This window comes from Embiotoca jacksoni, unplaced genomic scaffold (assembly GCF_022577435.1).
Source record: "Embiotoca jacksoni isolate LCO1_2020_lvr unplaced genomic scaffold, fEmbJac1.0.p SCAF_1, whole genome shotgun sequence".
In the NCBI taxonomy this organism is placed as follows: Eukaryota; Metazoa; Chordata; class Actinopteri; family Embiotocidae; genus Embiotoca; species Embiotoca jacksoni.
This window is the reverse complement of record NW_027185229.1, coordinates 5,998,954-6,018,108: the sequence shown is the minus strand read 5'-3', so window position 1 is coordinate 6,018,108 and position 19,155 is coordinate 5,998,954. Positions and strand designations below refer to the sequence as shown.

Below are 19,155 nucleotides of genomic sequence, written 5' to 3'. Positions count from 1 at the left end.
ATCATACTGACATCTAATGTGGCCTCTTCACTCCAATGAAGTTAATCTAAAGTGACTTAAAGAGGTTTTTTAAAATTTATTATCTATTCCAAACATCCCTTGAACTTGAGAACATCTTGCCAACTCATCACTTAGAAGTGACCCTAACTTGTAGCCCAGTTCTATCAGCACAAAGTCTTCTCTCAATATCTGAAGTTCACGTCTGCACAAATGTTGGTTGAACTTACCCTCCAAGACAGATTTCTCACTGGTTGGCTGCTGTTCCACAGGTGCTTTATGGCATTCGGGCTCTCCTCTCTCCTCCTGGCTCTCTGTTGTTTGGCCCATCATGCAGGTGGACGCCAGCTTCTCCTCATCGGTGGCGTGATGAACTCGCTGAGTGATATCTGGGGTCTGAACCACCACTTCATCCTCATGCTGGATAGAAGAGAGACAGATACAATTAATATCAAAATGGAATATATTATCTCTGTATATATTTATACCTGCTTATAAACTATATATATTCTGAGCAAAAGAAAAAAAAAAAAGTTAAATGAAAAATAAAAATCATACTGAGAAAAACATTCAATTAGTAGGCATGTACTCTTTTTCAGGAGCAAATGTACCAACACAGTACATGTTATAAGCATCCAATGTCACCACAGTGTTTGAATTATAATATTTCAACCGCATCATGCTTGGGAAGTTAGACAACATTAAAGGTCTTGAAAAATGATGTTAAGATATTTTAAGTACTTTATGGCGACAACATCTTTAAGATATCTATAGGAGGATGATACAGGTGATATATTGTTGAGGGCACACGAGAGCAACTGACTAATATTTGACTGCAGAGTAATAAGCCACAGATCTGTCACCACGGCAAGACAGTACTGCAGAGACACTGCTGATGCTGTCAGCCTGTGTGACTCTCTTTGTCTGTGGGTGTGTGTGTGTGTGTTTGGAGGGGAGGCCAAAAGGTTGGGCAGCTGCTGAATAATGAACATTGCAGTGTGCAGTAAGGTGAAACACCTCAGCAACACACACACACACACACACACACACACACACACACACACACACACACACACACACACACACACACACACACACACACACACACACACATAAATTACCTGATTGCACACGTCCAGAACCAAGGACTGGCTGTCATCATATTTCTGTAGTTTACAGGAATTCCTACAAAACAAACACATAATGAGAAGACAGCAGTTAGAATATGTAGGGGGAAAAAAGTACAATCTTTAAAAGTTTAAATTTATCTTCACTGTTTCTATAACCATAACGCTGCAAGCATTTCTGTGCCTTGTAGCTTAGAGAGATATCAAATGAAGTGCAACAACATACATGTGTAACCATACTGGTGCTGCACAACGTCTGGAGGGATCACAAGATAGAACAAATTAAACTGCTAATGTACGAGGGGATGGCCTTGTTAGCTGAGGTGAAAGAGAGGAAAAGATTTATTTCTCTCACATGCTGCTTCAAAAGCCAGTTCTGACACAGCACGTGCCAGGATGAGGGTAAAATGGGAAGCGAGCATGCATGAAATAAAGAGAGCGTCGATCGTGAGAGTACTTACAACAGAAAACAGAGAAACTTGACTTGTTCAGATGTCCTGAGGCCGATAGAAGTGGAGGGAAGCAGAGTTTTGGCGGGGGAGGGTTGCATAACAGACAGGAAGATGGAGGATGAAGGGGATAACGCAAGGAGCGGAGAGATTTTGATAAGGGGAACAAAAGATAGGGGCAAGAGACAAAGGAGAGCGGGTGAGTTACTGAAGGTGTTCAGCTCAGCATGTTAGACACTCAGCAGATTGCAAAGTTTGATCGTAAACACAGGATGCGGACAGACGTGGAAAAGCTGAAAATAGTCCAACCGCTGCAGCTAGAGGCTCTTTAACAGCCTATAAATAACCTGTCTGAAAATTGCATTAATGGTCAGAATGCAGTGTTAAGTGTTTATGGTGTGTTCAAAGCATTATTTGGTGTGTATCCAACCACTATCAGATGTAAATAATTATATATTCAGCCCAGGAAAGAGGAAGATCAGAAGGGTAAATCTAAACGATAAAAGAGGGATATATGTTACAACCTCAAAACTGCAAACTCCTAGGACACAAAGGAAAGTTTTCCTTTTGCTGTAGATGTACGTGACAAACCTCTCTTTGCTTTTCTTGGGAATCTGCCTCGCTTTCTTCTCCCTGGGCGGCTGCCCTGCTTTCTCTTTGCTTCCGTCTTTAGCTTTTTTTTCTGGCTGAGGGGTGCTACTGGACAAGTCCTCGGTGCTGACGGACTTAGAAGGTTTGAAAGGGTTCACAGAGTCGTCAAAATTGTCCAGGTCAAAGCTGTGGGAGGCCTTGGGGAGCACCGGAGAGCTGCTCATCTTGTTATTGCTCCCAAACGGATTGAAGTTTGGGTCGTCCCACTGACTGGGATCGAAGTTACATGTTCCAGTCTTAGGAATCGGAACGTCGTCCAGGTTCAGAGGTGCAGAAGTGTCTGACACTGGTAAAGAAGTCTCTGCAGTGGGATCTGAAACTGGTTCTGATACCATCATAGTCTGGGGAACTGGAACTGGTTCTGGTACTGGTACTGGTTGACAAAATGGTTCCACCACTGGTTGAGAATCAGTTTCTGACACTATGGGTTCTGGTGCAGGTTTGCTGGAGGCCTCTGACCCTTTGGGCCTCTGCTTCTTTGCAGCAAGTTTGCTGACTCTCTTTTTCCCGCCTAATTTCTTTGGAGGAGGCTTGCTAACCGTTTCCTCGTCCAGACCGAATTCCAGCATCACAGGCTTCAGCTCTGACAATGACTCCATCATTTCCACGTCAGCTTGTGATGCTGAACTCGCCTCACAAACGGGCAACGAGCTGCCAAGCGGCTCCAGTCTGGGGAGAGAGCTTTGGCCGCATGGTGGAGGAGAGTTCTGGATTTTGGATCCGCCGCTGATAAAGGGGTTAAAGCTGTCATCCAGCTGGTCAGGGTCAAAGTTATATGTGGCATTGGGAACAGGAAGTTCTTGTTCCTTATGTGTTTCAGCGAGGTCATCCAGTGAAGCCTTCACTGTAAGAGATGGAGGTTTGAATTTTCTGGTTTTAGTATTTTGAGACGTCTCTGCCTGGTCGTGGAGGCTGTTGCACTGTGTCTCAGGTTCAGCAAGAGCTTTCTCCTCAGGGGGGTCTGGAGCTGAGAAGGCTGCAGGTTCGCTGCTCTGGACCAAGTCTGGTTCTGGGGTAGGAGCAGGACCTGGAGCTGGAGCCGGATCTGGGACTGGATCTACAGTTAGGAGGGGGGTTGAGTCTTGGCATGACTCAGTCAGTTCCTTCAGTGAGGATGAATCTGGCACTGAGCCCAAGTCTTTTGGAAAGTGCTCTGTTTGTTCTTGTTCTACGGTCTGGGTGTTTATTTCTAGCGGCCCAGCCATGGTGGCTGCAGGCTCATCCTGACCCATGCTGTGTCTGAGGAAAATATCCTGATCCCCGGCGGTCACTATCAGGTTCTCCTCCTGCTCCAAGTCTGCAGAGTAAATGAAAGAAAAAACACCTGAATTATCCATAAAACAATATCAAATTTAAAGTTCAAACATACTTCTGGTGTCAGTGGTAATATCTCCAATCACATCTAACCTCAGATGTATGTGATATCTGATTGGCTCTCTGAAAGCATGTTAGTAGCCAGGCAACAGTTCCAGTTGCTGCTGTTGCCATGGTGACATTTTACTATGATGGCAACAACATCTGAATGAAGTTTTTGAAAGCCCCCCAAAAAAGAGGTCTGTGATTTATCTAGTATTGCATTGATGACAACAGGCACATTATGATGTAATTATTAGCTCCAAGGAACATTTTGACACTACGGCATATTTCAGTATGCCTGTCATAGGCACCGTATTCATCTCATATTATGTTGCTAGGAGACCAGCACAACCTGCTGTGTTTCTACCTACTTCCATTAACATTACCATGTCTTCAGAGCGTCATTTCAAAACAGTCTTTCACTTGAACATGCCCATGCAAACATGTCCTCATCCATATCTTATAGTGGCTGACGATGAGGTGCCAAATGATTCAGCCAACAAACACACAGGACCTAGTGCCTAAAATATGCCTAGTTTCATTGTGCCTGCTCTCACCAGCTCCAACCATCTCCACCTCCCCTGAAACAATTAATCCCTTACTTTTTAAAATCCTAGTTCTGTGTCCCGCTTCTGTGTTTCCATCCAAGTGAAACATGACGACATGGAGGCTATATTCACCTCCGTCACTCGTGTTTCATGTTTGTGGAGAGGCACAGTAAGGGTAAGTCTCACTCAGCTGCATGCCTGTTGGCATCGTACACAAATCATGTGTTCTAACGTGAGAGATAAAATGAACAGTTTTGCATGTCTGTAGCATTCCATTAAGATCGACTTTTCTAATATTGTGTGAGTAAAAAGTATCATGTACCTGTGCGTAACAGTTGTTTTGAGTCAAACAGTTCTAATGCACATTATGTTCATGATTATCATTATTTTATTGTTTAGCCAAGCCATTACAAAATAGTAGAAGTATTAACTCAAGTCAGAGATCAGTTTAGGCTCTTTGACTGCAAAGTCAAAGTCTTCAATTATTTAGATGAGACCAGAGTTCTGACGTTATAATTGTGCGCCTCCCCAACCAGTCAAACTGCAGTTTGCATCCACATCTGTTAAGACTCATATAATATAGTTGGTGAAGAATTTGAAAGAATTTGGCCTCTAAAGCTGAATGACAGCAGATAATTCTCCAAAACTGAATGTTGTTGCAAAAAAATCTATACATTTAAAGACATCTTCAATCTAACAGTGCAGAGGATCTTTACAATCAGCACAGTTTCAAGGTGAACACCCAAGATTAGTGTCACCGATTCAATGTGACCAAATACGGAATATGGTCACAATCTCCCAATGTGGTCCGGAGCTATGGTGTTAAATGATCACCGGAACATTTTGATGTCACAGGAAAGTTGACCTTTGACATTTTGGATCTAAAATCACTTTACCATTTTATCCTAATAAACATTTACAACGTTACAAGTTTTTTCACAATAAGTGTATGAATTATTGAGTTATAGCCACAAACAAAGTTTTTATGTTACTTTGACAACTGACAATCAAATCTAATCTGTTTGTTCTTAAGTCAAATTGAACGTTTGTACCAAAACTGAAGGAATTCCCTCAAGCCCTCTTTCACAACAACGGTACGCATGGACAGACGAACCGAAAACAAAAAGCCTCTAGCCGTTGCTGTCGAAGGTGTGGAGGAATACAAAAAAATGTATAAACTGTAATCATGTATAGACTAAAGCTGGGTGGTGGCCACAGACAAACACAAACCATAACATGTTTACATTTAAATAATTTTCAACTTCTCCAACAGCTGCAGGAAGGTACTTTGCAGTTTAAACAAAAGTGAACTCCCTCTTTGCAGCACACATTGGCCTTTTCAACATCCACTTCTAGAAAATGTTGTTGGAGCTGTTCTACAGGAAATAATTTATTCCCAACAAAAAAGCAACTGCCTCACATCAATGCATGGGCTCCTAAAAACCTCCTTGATAAACAAGCAGCATGATGGTTTCAGCCTGATTACAGGCTTTGTTCAGTCACTCCCCTCATGGTGACCTCTATCAGTGACCTCTACAAAGCACCAAGCTAACCAAAGCTTTTGTTGAACCTGTGGAATTCCAGAGCAAAGGCCATTCCCACACTTAGTTATAGGCTCCGCCTCTTAGTGATTCAAATGACAATGACAGTGGTTCAGCCATCATCACACCCAAAACCCAGAAATCCCTGCTCAGTGTGCATAGCGGCTTACATACCAAGCATGCAGAGCATGTTTTGCTGTCTGCTTAGGTATAACCTAACCACAGTTACCTGTAACTAAACAGTGTTTTATGCATTTGTTAACATGTTTGTATAAAACATAAGAAATCTGAACACTTAAACAACCTGTCATCGTCCTCAGTTTTAAAAGGGAGATATATCTGTACTGAAAGCTGAAAGGCAGTAGGTAGGTACATTCCTGACAGCATCTGTATCCAATTACTCTGGCATGGTGAATGTGATACACCACGCACACAGTTCAGACATAGAAAGTCATATATGACCAAATGTGCTGTTTAAAATTCTCATTTTAACATAAAAAGATTACTTAGTTAAAACAATATAGACAAGTTTCCTTCTTTTGTTAACTATCAAGATAAACCCATCATGTGATGTGCAACATCAAAAAGAGTCTTGTTTCCATGGCAACTCCAAGGAGAGACCCTGTCTGTCTGTGTGTACTTTGACAGGCAGTTCCTCTGATTTGTTGTGTGTTTGAAATGTTGAAATGAGCCTTCATCTAGCCTGCCTTGTTACAATGATTAAGTCTTGGACAGCCTGTCAGCTGACTCTCTCTCTCTCTCTCTCTCTCTCCCTCTCCTTCTCCCTCTTCTTCTCCCTCTCACTGTCTGTCTGTTGTTGCTCTGCTGAGCAGGTGGATCTCACCTGCTTTGTCTGCATCAGCGTTGTTGTTCTCCAGCTCTCCCGGGATGGTCGGAGGGGCACGGGCGGGACTTGCTGCTTCAGGAGTACCAAAATGACCCTCTGAGTCAGAGCTGTGGCAGGCAGTGAAAAAGACATGGAAATGAGAGCATGAACTTTTCAAGCATTCAAAACAAGGGAAAGGAGGACAGAACAATTCTTACATAACTGAGGATTAGTGATCATGTTACAAAGAAGGAGAGTGGGAGACAGAAAGACTGGTGATGCCCAAAAGCAAAAGAGTGAATCAGCAGTGAACAGCAACAGACCAGCATAAACAGAACTGCAATATATGCAAGTACAGTAGAAGAACAAATGAGTTTGCACTTTGTTGTAAAGTAAACCACTGTTATCCTTCATCAGTGGCATTTCCTTTTGTATGCTGCTATGTTTGAATTCTTATTTGAGGCCTGAAGATGAAGAATCAGTACCACTGATCCACACGATATTACAACACTGCCAGTCATGCTTTAGATTTCAGATTGAAGGATATTGGATAACTAAAATCATACATTACATTTGCTTTAATTTTTATCATGTGCAATAAGACTTTTGAAGTCCCAAGTCCATCTACTGTCCCAAGTCCATCTGCAGTGCATCTTAATTTCTCCTATGTTCTTGTGTGTGTCTTGGTGTCAACACTATCTGAGTTGAGGAGGGAGAGTAAACTACAGATAAAGTAAAAGATATGTTGAGGAAGAGGAAGTACTTGTAGGGCAGCCTACGATTTCCTGTTACATTGTAACAACCATACAGCATGAGGTATGAGAAACACAAGCTGTAAATGATGTATTAATTTATGTCAATATGTGAACACTGCAACAGAATAGAGTTATGTAAAGATCCTTTTTCATCATCAGCCTGTGGTTTGAACTTCACAGCAGAGCAGCATTCAGTTTTAGCCAATCACATCAGGAAGTCACATCACAGAGTACTTAAATATTGATGTGACTCTGGTTAAATAATGACTGGATTTAATGACTAAACACTCCAGGGTACAGATACAGTATCTGGTAAAGTGTGTGAAGTCAACACTTCAAAAAAATATTGTGGATCTTTGTGTCTACTTGAAACAATGGCCAAGATAACATGAAAGCAGACACTAGGAGCAGACTGCAGGGAGGCCTTGATGACTTGAGCATGTGTCAGCTTTGTGTGTCACTTCATTTAACAACAGCGTACCTGACTGCAGTGTTATTTTCTGTATAGAAATGAAGATGTGTCAGTGAGGCTCAGAAAAACATTCAGAAGCTGTGACAGTTCAAACCACAGTGACAAAGGTGTCAGCTCTGCATGACAACAAAACAAAATGTCGACACATAGAAGGCAACAGATATGTTTTTCTCATTTTATCCTCTGTCCCGTTCATCGAACCTTTAAAATATCAGAGATTCAACCTGACAGTTGGTCACATGTAGAAATCCTCCAGTAGAAACAGTCAGAGACTCTCAGGGCTCTAGCCCAACACTTGCCTGCAGCCTTGAGATCTCTCCTCCTCCTCCTCTTCCTCTTCTCTCCCTTCATATTGTTCTCTCTCCTCGTTGGCCTCCTGCCCTTCTTCATCCTCCTCTCCCTCTGCTCCTCTCACCGCTGTCCACGTCCATTTGGCCCATGACACGGGTGACAGCCAAGACATCACTCCTTATTGCACGGGGGTCCCTCAACCCTCTGTCGACTCACTGATGGCCAAGGATTAGTTTCCAGCCCTGACTGATCCTTTTCTGTGAGACTTTTCCTCAGATTTCCACCGTGTCAGAAGCTCTCACATCTTTCCACAGAGCTCCTCTCTTCACATTAGCCTTCAGTTTCCCATGAAGGGAAGGAGACATTTCTTTTCCACTCAACTACCTATATTATTACTCTCAAAATCACAAAGACCTGAGCTGCCTTCTCAATCTCCCCTGTTCTTTTTTCCAGTCACACACTCTCCCTCTGCCTCTGTGGCAGAATACCTCAGCTCTGATCAGCTGGTTTCTCAAACGCTGTGCTCACTCTCTCCTCTTCTGAATCTCCTCCAACCTCTCCCCTCCACCTCCGAACAGCTCACTGATTGAAAAATGCGGCTGGGGGGGGGAGGCAGGAAGCTAAAAGCTCTCTATGAATGCAGCTTTTCTTTGCTCTGCTAAACAAGTTCCCCTGTGGTTGAAGAATGGTACGTCCTTGTCTGACTGCTCTTCCACTCTGAAACAGAAGGAGGGAGTCGTAAAACAAACACAGAGGGAGGAGGGAGGTGGAGGAGGTGGAGGAGGAGCTAAACTGTTGGGGCTCTACATTTTATAGTCCAGAGAGGGGTTAGGAATGTGGGGCTGGATCTTAAAGCCTCCATTGCCCCCCAGGCAGTTTAACAGTTAACTGTTTCTCCCATCCAGTGGCAGGCAGGCATGCCTGACCAGAGGAACCAGTTCTGCTGAAAAGCCCCAGGAGATCTTCTGTACCTGGCTGAATTCAATTTGTCTGAGGTAGTTCAGACCCCTAAACCCGCAGGGAACCACGGCTTTAAACACATTTAGTTATGGATGGTAAAAACCTCCATTGTAGTATTTTACACAGGTAAATTATGAATATCATCAACTAACAGGGAGGGAGAGAGGGCACGACATCGCTCATGATATGTGTCTGAAATACCTCAATAGCACAACAAAGTGTACTGTGGGATAACTAATACAACCAAAAAAGGCCACATACATCCAATAATATACATTCAAGCCTCCAAACAGAAACCTTACAATATACTAGGAATGTCTAATGGAAAAAGAACCCATATGTACTTTAGCCACTGCTTCAAAGGTGGTTCATATTGGAGTCAGAATTAGCAGCAATAATCAGATGAATGATGGCAACCAATGATTATCATATTTAAATTAATCAGCAGGTGATTTCCCTGACAAACTGATTTATTTTGAGGACCTTAAAACGTCGATAAAATATTGAAGAATGTGGTTTTTTTTCTCACAGTTTAGATAAACAAAGCAAGAAATCTTATCAATTTTAAGCTTAAACTGGCATTTTTGGAGAATGATTAAAAAGGACTAACTGATAGATTTTTTGTTTTTGTTCAGCTCTAATAAGTTATAAGACAAATCTAAATTGCCACTTTGATATGTAAGTTTTGAAAATAAAGCAAAACTTACAGAGCTCAGTGGTGGGCATAACTTAGAGATTTTGCAGGTGGTTCAGTCAGTGAAGTGAAGACTCAGACATCGCATGACAAACTGTATGTAAAACAAGGGACAGCACACACAAGCTTTGTATTTGACACACAGTACAGTTACAGTACATAGGAGGTTGACAGATCCCTGTGTAAATATTAACCATGCAGCAGTTTATGGCAGCCGTGTTTGCAGACTTGGTTAAATCATGTTTTCTGTTCCTTTTTTAACAACTGTTGCAAAACCATTTCCCTTTTTTGTTGCGAGTCTTTTGTCATAACATGATATTACATCCTGTGTGCGTTATGTTCGAGGACTCCAGTGCCAGAAACTCAAGGCTTGGCTGTGCAGCAGCAGTGAAACTCCTCCCAAATTCCCATCAAGGAGCAGACACATGTGCCTCAGTCAGGCTCAGAGTTTCCACACTAGACCAGAAAGGGTGGAGTTTGTCCTCTGCCCACTTATTGTATTGTCTGGGTCTGGTGGAGCTTGTGGCTGGAGTGAGAGTTGAGACTATCAGGCATTAATTGTGGGCACTGAGTGGTTAAGGGGTGGTACAAAGAGAATATCACTGGAGCATAAGGAACTATTAGTGAGCTCCAGGTTTCAGGTTTTTTAAATTACCGAGTTGCAGTAAAGCCCCTCAGCAGCTCAGCTCCCACAATTTGTAAGGACTTGCTGTAAGGACTTTAATGTGTTAAGTGCCATGAAACCTATGTTGTGATTTGGCGCTATATAAATAAAGTTGAATTGAATTGAATTTAGGTAATCCTTGATCTATTCCAATGTCATATTTTATTAATAGAAAAAGCTAAAAGACGTGACAACCCTAAAGTGGAAGGAAATAATGGCGTGTTTCTGGAATCAGTTGTGTTTTTATATGAATAAATTGGAATTAAAAAGCGCATTAAAGCTATTATTTTCATGGATTCACTTATTTCAAATGGCTTCTTCCAACAGTGGTGAGGGGTCACTGACAATACATAGTAACCAGGTATAAACATAAGTAAGGGTTTCCATTTCTTTAATATAATAATAAATAAATAAATAATAATACTTTTTTTGGGGTCTGTTTTTGAAAGCCAATCTAAAAACACTGAACTGACAGTCTTTTTATTTTTCCGTCTCCAGAATACAAGTGGTCCTGCTCACAGAAGAGAGCTTGAGGACCAGTGCTTTTCTCGTCTAAAAATGGCATCAATAAACATCAGTAGGCAGCGTGAGGCAGCTGTGTTATCTCCAGATAAAAGACCACCCCAATTCTTAAAGGCTGCTCTGCCACCAGCACCACAGACCCCAGAGCTCCTGCCAAGGAGTCTGACACTCCACCAAAATCCAAACATAGCTCAAAAAGAGCTCAGATTTCAAAGGCAGTGGGAGGAACCCGAAAGACATTTTTAAGTAAACAAAAAGTCACCAGAAGTATACTGCATAACAATCTGGGTTCCTTAGCTGACACATCAACTGCATTTCTGCCTGTAAACATGTGACTAATGACACATGTATGTTTAGTCTCTGTGTCATTGCGGATTAACATGCAGTAGCAAGTGTCTAAAAGAATGAAGAGATAAAATGTGCAAACTGTGTAATAAAACTTTAAATACTTTCTCATCATAAATAGAGAAGGAGACAATAGCAGAGCCACAAGATTATATAACAGCCCTTCCTGTGGAGCCTAAAATAAGTGTAGACACAGAGAGATGGCATGTCACCGCAAACTAACTGAATGCATCAGATATTCCTGGAAATAAACAAATGTAAAAAGAATAAGGCAGAAAGGGCAGGAGAGGAGCTGACAAGACAACAAAGTGTACGGAAGTGAGTCAAAATGTGACCTGAAGAGTGTGTGTTTGAGGAACAGAGGGCGAGGAAGGGAGTCAGATGTATTAACAGAGGTGATGCAGTAGCACAGTAAAGTTCTTCTGCCTTGTGAGGGAGACTTAGATGTCAGCACTCAAACATCAAATAAAGAGGCTCTAAGTGGCACAAACTGAACAATGTGACATGAATATTTGTGAACTAGCAGCAAAACTACAAACAGCAACAAGTTATGAGCGTAAGTACGTTCTCCAGTCACAAAACTACTGTAAATACCACACCATTCCTCTCATAAGTCTGCTTAGCTGAACTGTCAAATCAGTGTTCTGCAATGACATCTAGTGGTCAAAGAGCGTAATGACACCCCAGATAGTGGACCCTAACCATTGCTGGGATAATATCCTGATAACAATTAAATATCATCAGTTGAAATACTTCACTTTCAAAGTTTATACACGAAACACGAAAATTAACAAACTACCTAAAATTAACAAACTACCTAAAATTAACAAATGATAAACATTACATGACGTACTTGTGGACAGTATAAACACCATTCATATTCAACAGGCTCAATGTTGCAGAGGGGTATTAATTTGCATATAACTATACTTAATCCATAATGTCCTCTACTGCATTATTAAGCCCATGATAATGACATGTACATATGAGTTGTATGATGTATTAAAGCCTGTTAAATTTATTTCCACTGTATGCTGTAACCCAGCTATTACAAACACAGGCTACAATCTAATTTGAAAATGCTCAGTAATGCAAACTAATCGGCCATAAATAATCGTATTACAACAATTATTGTATCATTTCTGAAAACACTTGAGCTAATTTCCATAACATCTAGGGCAAAAAATAACAACCCCTGGTAGTGCAGTCTTTTGTTATGCAGCCTTACTTCTATTTATTCCAACGGATTTTATAACATTGCCATAACTACACACAGGTACAAATTTAGAAACTACTGGAGAACCACTAAAAGAATTACAAAAAAAAGTTACAACCTAAAAAAAAAAAAATATAATTTACCTCTAATTATATTTCAAGTATTAAGAAGTCTCCACTTAAGTCAAGATAATTAGCATGTAGGTGTACACATTTTCTATAAGGAATGCTTCTCTCTTTATTCAGTCTCTATACTATCAATTATCTTGTCTGAACGCAGTGATACAAAATACCGAGTAGTGAAAAAGCAGCACTAACTGGACTCCATTATGAAACATTGTGCCCTCAAGAACATAAAGTACATTTCATGAAAGCACAAACAGAAAGTAAGCGGAGGAAAAGACAGGCTGATTTAGTGGCAAATAACAATGAACACGCTTCGCCTTTATGTGGCGGTAGAGTTCTTAGTGGTGTGGCCGTTCGACAGAGGAGAGGTCCGTCACACCCGAAGAAGAACAAGTACTTCCGCCGTGACGTAGATAGCTAGTAGTAAACGTTGGTCGCGAGCAGGGTGGACTGTAAAATATCAACATTTATAACTGTAACTGTCTAATTATCCTAAAAACATGTACTCGGCTGTGTCGAACATGCAGCGTGGTTACAAGATGTCTATTTTCAACTTTCAGGTCGGTTCATGTGCCACGCTGACAGGAAATTCAGTGCCGACAAGACGAAGCAAAGGGTAAGAAGACAAATGTAATTTCAGTATCTGCTTTTATGTAGTTAATATGTATCTATTTAAAGTTTCTGAAGGTAAAGGGCTTCGTCGACTATTTTATATTTAAGTATTTTTTGCAAACTGTTATCTTCTTTGCGTTGAAAGAATTATTTACTTCCAGAAATAAGTGATTAGCAGACAGACGCGCTAGTTTCCGTTAGCTGTGGCTACTCTTCTAATGCTGTTTCTGTGTGTAACATTAACTCCAAGTTACAAACCTGGCTGATCGCAAAATGTCCTGGTGTTTAGTTTAACTAATGGACAACGAAGACGGGAACGGGGAGGAGGACGCGGAGCCTGAAGTGACCGAGCTCCGCCTGAAAGTAGACTCGTTGAAGCGGGAGCTGAAAGAGTGCAGAACCGAGCTGGCCAAGTTACAGAAGCAGCTGAGCCAGTCGGAGAGACTGCAGAGGAGCACAGAGAGCTACAACGAGGACCTGAGGAAACAGGTCAGTCAGTCCAGAAGAGGCTCCTATTATTATCTGTATCTATTTAACTCTACACGTGTGTCCAACAGGTCTCTAAGTTCAGTTTGTTGAACAGTTTGGTTGTTAAACTAAGATGATGCCTGATTTGAAAAACAAAATAGCGTTTAATACATGAAAATAGAAACGTTAATTGCATAAGGGAGGCTTGTTATTCCTAGTGAAATCTCACGCATAGAACGTTTTCCTGTATTAAAATATAGTGGGACATTAATGTCAGGAAGTATTTATTTTTGTCTTATCACATAAAAATTTGGGAGAAAAAGTCTCCTTATTTTTTCCCCTTTAGGTTCCTGTTTTATTTCATTAAAGTGATCTGATTATTTATTTTTCTAAGTGGAGTGTAATTTTTTTTTCCAGCATTTAAAAAAAAAAAATCTGTTACGAAACTGCACAAAACTCTAAATTAATTTGGGGGGGGGGGGGGTTTATGAATTGTTACAAACCATCAAACTCTTTTGACTTTTACGAATATCTGGCAATTTAATTTATGTGAAAAAAATGCATCGCTGCAGGTTGACCAGCTGAGCGCGGAGATTCACGAACGGAAGAAGAAAGAGAAAGACAGAGTCAACACTGAAACCCAGACAGAAGAATATGTGTGGACAGAATCTGGTGCGTTACTATTGTACATACGTGAATTGAATTGGCAGATCACATCACTGATTTAAAATCTGTTAAAAAAAAAAATCTTTCAATAATCCTTTTCAGATTATTACAATTACTACTATGGAGACAACTCTCACAGCACAGAGGTGGCAGACACTCAGGAGAGCCTGAACGCAGCGGTGGATGCAGCAGATTGCAGCGAGTCAGCAGAGGTCTCAACACCACATGAAGCAGCAGCTGCAGATGTATCGGGTCAACCAGAGAGCAGTGTTGCAGTCACAACGGAGGTGTGTTTTATTAAAAAGTTATTATTAGCTGTGGCAATTATGTATTTGTTTTACTTTAGGAAAAAATGTATCTGCACTATTCTCAAATACTGAAATAAGTAGATGTTGTTAGGAATGTATAAATTGATTTTTATAAATTGTAATGTACATTATTACAGCACTATATATATATGTCTGTTTTAGGATGGTGATGGAGGATCCATAGCTGATATGTTGAGGGCCACTGCTGAGCAGGCTATGACACAGACTGGGTTTGTCTTTGATGAGACCACTGGGATGTATTATGACCACAGCACAAGCTTCTACTATGACTCGGTTTGTCAACAGTATTTTTTGTAAAGTTCATAGCAAAAGGAATTGTGGAAGCAATTTTTTTTTTTTAACACATATTTTGTAATCGTGTCTTGTCTTACACATTCTTTTCTCTTCCTCAGGCCACTCAGTTGTACTATGATGCCAATACAGGCATTTACTATTACTACGATGCAGAGAGCGGACGATACCAGTTTCATTCCAGAATTGAGGTTCCTGCTGCACAGACGAGTGCAGATCCTTGTCAGGAGAAGAGTGCTGCTGAGAAAAAAGCCAGAAAGTTAAAGAAAGCGCTCAAGAAAGCATCACAACAGGATGATCGGGTACGTAACAACCAGATTTCTTATCCATGCATCGATCTGAAATTTTGTATTTGGTGTCTGTCAGTCGGCTTTTGATTCTGTAGTTTTCCTTAAAATCTTCACGACTTTGTTGGTCTCAGTCTTCAAATAGTTGAATTTTCCTGTTTGTATTAATGGAAGGCTAGTTGACTAAAAGACTATTCCTCTGACCCAGGTGCAAGATGTGACTAACTCTTTGGCTAAAATGAAGATTTCCTCTTACTGGAAAACTGCTTCTTACAGAGGTACAGCTTTTAATATTAACAAGCAAACCATTGAAATATTTTCATCCTGTTTGCCCTCACAATTAGAGAACTAAACAGTCCCAAAGCAATAATATATTTCCACTGCCTTCACTGTCATTCACACAAGCAGCAATTTAATATTCATACACTGACCCCAATAACTGTGTTGCCAGAATTCAAATCTGTTGTTTTAAGTTGTCAAACAACTGTTTACATGTATGAGGTGGACATTAGTTGCTCGACTCTGCCAACATTTGGCCACCAGTGCAAAGAAATCTGGCTGCAAAATAATATTTGGATCACTGAGGTTTTCCTGAAGTAATCTGGATAATGTCTTTGAAGACTGAGACCATGTATGAGAAGTCTGTGCCAAAAGATTCGGGAACTACTGTGCAAAGTCAGCTGACCTGCTGTCACTGGACATGGTAATCTCACTGCTGACTGTCTGATGGCAGGAACTGAAATTGGATGATATAAAGCAGGAAGAAGAAGAGACTGAGTGGTGTGAAAGGCAGACAACTAAGAGGAACACAGAATCACGGAAACGAAATCGAAGGTCTCGCAGTCCAGACGCGGCTCCACGTAAAAGAGACTCTTCGAAACGTCAAGAAGAGAGTGAGAAATCTTCGTTAAAGAGGAAAAAGCTGAAAAATGGCTCACACCATGATGACAAGAGAAAGTCCAGGAAGAAAAGGAAGAAATCTAAGTCAGCAAAGCGTAAGAAGAAAAAGGAGCAATGGAGCAATGAGTCAGAGGAGAACAGTGAACCAGAGGAAGGTGAGATCACAGAGTCTGAGAGAGAAGAGTGGGACTCTACACCCTCAAGTTCATCATCTTCGAGTTCCCCCTCAAAGGAAAGTTCAGACTCAGAAATGGAAACGCAGAGTCAAGAAGGTGAGACGAGAAACGGGTCGAGTTCAACTCATGTGGAGGGCACACATCATTCAATTACTTTTTCTACCAATTGGTTTAATCTGTTAATAACTTGAAGCTGTTATTTTGGCTTTCTGAGGCCGTCATGTTCCTGTGATAATGTAAAAGGTTTATTTTTCTCACAGCCAAAGACATTTGGCCTCCCTGCGTACGCGTGACCGTGGTCAGGTCTCCTCTGCTGCAGGTGGGCACTCTGTTCATAATCACAGCCGACTCTCCAGCCACCATCGGCAGGTTTGTGTTCTTTTCTCTGTTGTTGTATGGCAGCATGAGTTCCATCTCAGCACAAGATTTGATACTTTCATACCAAGCAAAAGCGAATGCGTGTTATTTTATAAATGGGTTCTCACAGGGAGAATTGTTAGTGTTAGTGCTCACATGGCTTGAAGCAAGAATGGAAAAGTTCACCTCTTTGCAAGATGACGAGTAGTCAATAAAAACAGGATGAATTGATCTCTTAGTTGTATAAAAGCTCAGCGACCTTCTTAAAGACAACATGCTGCCCTTCTCTGCAGAGAGAAAGATATGGACCACGCAATCCGAATTCCTGAAGTGGGAATCAGCAAGGTACCACTCTACAGGGATCAGAATAATTATTCTGTGTCATCCAGGGTTATGAGATGTTTTTAAATGTTAAATATATTTGGTTCCAGTTCCATGCAGAGGTGTACTTTGACCAGGAGCAGCAGAGCTACATGCTGGTGGACCAAGGCAGCCAGAACGGAACGGTCATCAACGGCAACCGAATCTTACAGGTCAGCATTTCATCTGTTTGTTAAATTAAACGGTAAAATCTTCAACTCGGCAGTGACGTCGTCAATAAATATTTCTTCTTCAGCCCAAAACCAAGTGTGAGCCACATGCACTGATGCATGGTGATGAGGTGAAGATGGGAGACACCGTGTTGTCCTTCCATATCCATTCAGGCACTGATACTTGCGATGGCTGTGAACCTGGTCAGGTGATGGCTCACCTCAGCAAGCACAGGAGAGAGGAGGCGACTGGTGAGTGAACAGTCATCACAAACAAAGACCGTTTTGCAGGTTCCTGAGTTGAAGTTATCATCGTTGTTCTCCGAAGGTCCTGCGCTCAGCAAAGAGGATAAAGAATCTCTGAGACAGAAGGAGCTGAAGCAGATGAAGGCCAGATATGGCCTGCAAGTAAGTGTTAAACTGGCTGCTTGTGATGAATTTTAATCCTCTTTTTTTTCATGAAGTCACTCATCTCTGCGCTTTTCTGTATACAGAGCAGCGAGTACGAGGAAACCAAAGCCCAGAAGAACCCTAAATACAAGGACCGAGCCGAGTCTCGACGACAGACGGTGGGCAGCGAGGGGGTTTTCCAGAGAGATGATGCACCAGCTTCTGTCCACGAGTACGTAAAGTGAGATTGACAGTAATTGCTACGGAAGGGAAATGGTGGATTCAAGTGATGAGTTTTGTGTCTCATTCTCTCAAAGGGAGATCAGTGAAGTCAATAAAGGTCGGAAGATGTTGGAGAAGATGGGCTGGAAGAAAGGAGAAGGGCTGGGTAAAGAGGGAACGGGGATGAAGAACCCGGTAAGATGATCTGCTGATTCTGTTGCTGGTTGTTCAGTTTTGATTTATCGTGAAAGAACAAAAATGATTTGATTTTCTTCTTTTGTCTTTGTTTTCACCACAGATTGAACTGAAAATCAGAAAGTCTCAGTCAGGTTTGGGGGCAGGTGCCGCCATGTCTCTAGACAACGTGTCCTTGACGAGAACAAAGTCCCAGAAGAACTGGGAGAAAGCACGCGAGAGGTTCGCTGACTCGTGCCAGCCTGACATGCAGTCACCCAAAACACAGAAGAACAAGTCACCCAAAGCCTGGGTCAGATCTGAGGAGACGGAAACCACACAAATGAGCTCTGGAACCGGCGGCCAAAGTTAGGGTGAAATGAGTTTGAAAGCTGGGAGGTTTAAAGTGAGAGAAAGTGAAGTCCGCTTACTGTCATAGTTTATTTATTTACTCATCTGTCATCATGAGGAAACATCAGTGACGACTCCACCAGCCACTTCAATCTCAACTCATTTTCTCTCGCACCACTTTATGCATAAGAGAACAGAAAATCACCAAAACTATTATGTTACCAGGATGTTTGTGTCAGTGTAAAACACCATCAGCCTGTTGTTGAGTAACAGAATTTGTAAAATTCTCTTGCAGTGGTTGTGTACTCTGTCTTTGCCTCTCTGTGTGCAATGTTTGTTCAGAAAAACTCCCAAGAAGAGTGGCTGAGGGATTGAGCTGCTTCAGCGTTTCACGGTCCACTGTGTCTGCAGTTCGGCCCACAGTACAAAGAGAACATGATTCGCCTCACGCAAATATTGACACAGTGAAGCTGTATTTCTCACAATGACATCATACTGTGATGAGACAACTTGGGATCTGTTCAGGCAACACTGTAACTGATAATGTTAAAGCAGTCACAACTGCTCAGTATTAAGTGTCTCAAACTTGCTTTTTAATGAATGAAGCACATCAAATTTTGAATATGCTCAGCTTACTGTTTTTTTTTTTTGTCTGTTGGACTCTGTGAGATCAGATAATGGTCATTGGCATGTTTTCTAAAAAGCACAGGGACATCCACATACTTGTAGTTTCAGTGATCAGACATATGTAACAGTCCATCTGTATGCAGCCTTATCTATGGGTTCATTTTAAGGGCGTGTGAATATGTGCAAGCTTGAGGCCAGTCTCACGCCAAATGTAAAAACAAACAAGCTCAGTTTTC

The 19,155-nt window shown here is 41.5% G+C and overlaps 2 protein-coding genes across 8 annotated transcripts in view; one reads left to right on the top strand and one right to left on the bottom strand.

The window, feature by feature from the left end:
• Positions 1 to 19,155, bottom strand: part of tacc1 (transforming, acidic coiled-coil containing protein 1) — a 28,905-nt gene that overhangs the window by 5,701 nt on the left and 4,049 nt on the right. For 2 of the 4 annotated variants that reach the window (XM_069158278.1, XM_069158270.1), the window contains exons 2-6: positions 6,514 to 6,623; positions 2,165 to 3,521; positions 1,586 to 1,621; positions 1,119 to 1,182; positions 228 to 417 (exon numbers count right to left, since the gene is read on the bottom strand). In XM_069158278.1, the coding sequence (XP_069014379.1) occupies positions 228 to 417; positions 1,119 to 1,182; positions 1,586 to 1,621; positions 2,165 to 3,456 (1,582 nt within the window). In that variant the 5' untranslated portion in view covers positions 3,457 to 3,521; positions 6,514 to 6,623. Of the gene's footprint in view, positions 1 to 227; positions 418 to 1,118; positions 1,183 to 1,585; positions 1,622 to 2,164; positions 3,522 to 6,513; positions 6,624 to 8,021; positions 8,588 to 19,155 lie in introns of those variants that run through there. The other 2 variants (XM_069158252.1, XM_069158261.1) reach the window with 2 other exon arrangements.
• Positions 1,718 to 18,918, top strand: aggf1 (angiogenic factor with G patch and FHA domains 1). Of its 4 annotated transcripts, none has more exons than XM_069158306.1 (16): positions 1,718 to 1,772; positions 13,100 to 13,155; positions 13,441 to 13,640; positions 14,192 to 14,291; positions 14,388 to 14,572; positions 14,756 to 14,887; positions 15,007 to 15,207; positions 15,926 to 16,364; positions 16,529 to 16,637; positions 16,919 to 16,970; positions 17,057 to 17,158; positions 17,242 to 17,407; positions 17,484 to 17,563; positions 17,650 to 17,777; positions 17,863 to 17,962; positions 18,066 to 18,918. In XM_069158306.1, exons 3-16 carry the CDS (start codon positions 13,449 to 13,451, stop codon positions 18,312 to 18,314), a joined length of 2,235 nt encoding a protein of 744 aa, XP_069014407.1. In that variant the 5' UTR covers positions 1,718 to 1,772; positions 13,100 to 13,155; positions 13,441 to 13,448; the 3' UTR covers positions 18,315 to 18,918. The 4 variants fall into 4 exon arrangements, with proteins under 4 accessions (XP_069014407.1, XP_069014392.1, XP_069014417.1 ...); XM_069158291.1 differs by lacking the exon at positions 1,718 to 1,772 and adding an exon at positions 12,933 to 13,014; XM_069158316.1 differs by lacking the exons at positions 1,718 to 1,772; positions 15,926 to 16,364 and adding exons at positions 12,933 to 13,014; positions 15,401 to 15,470.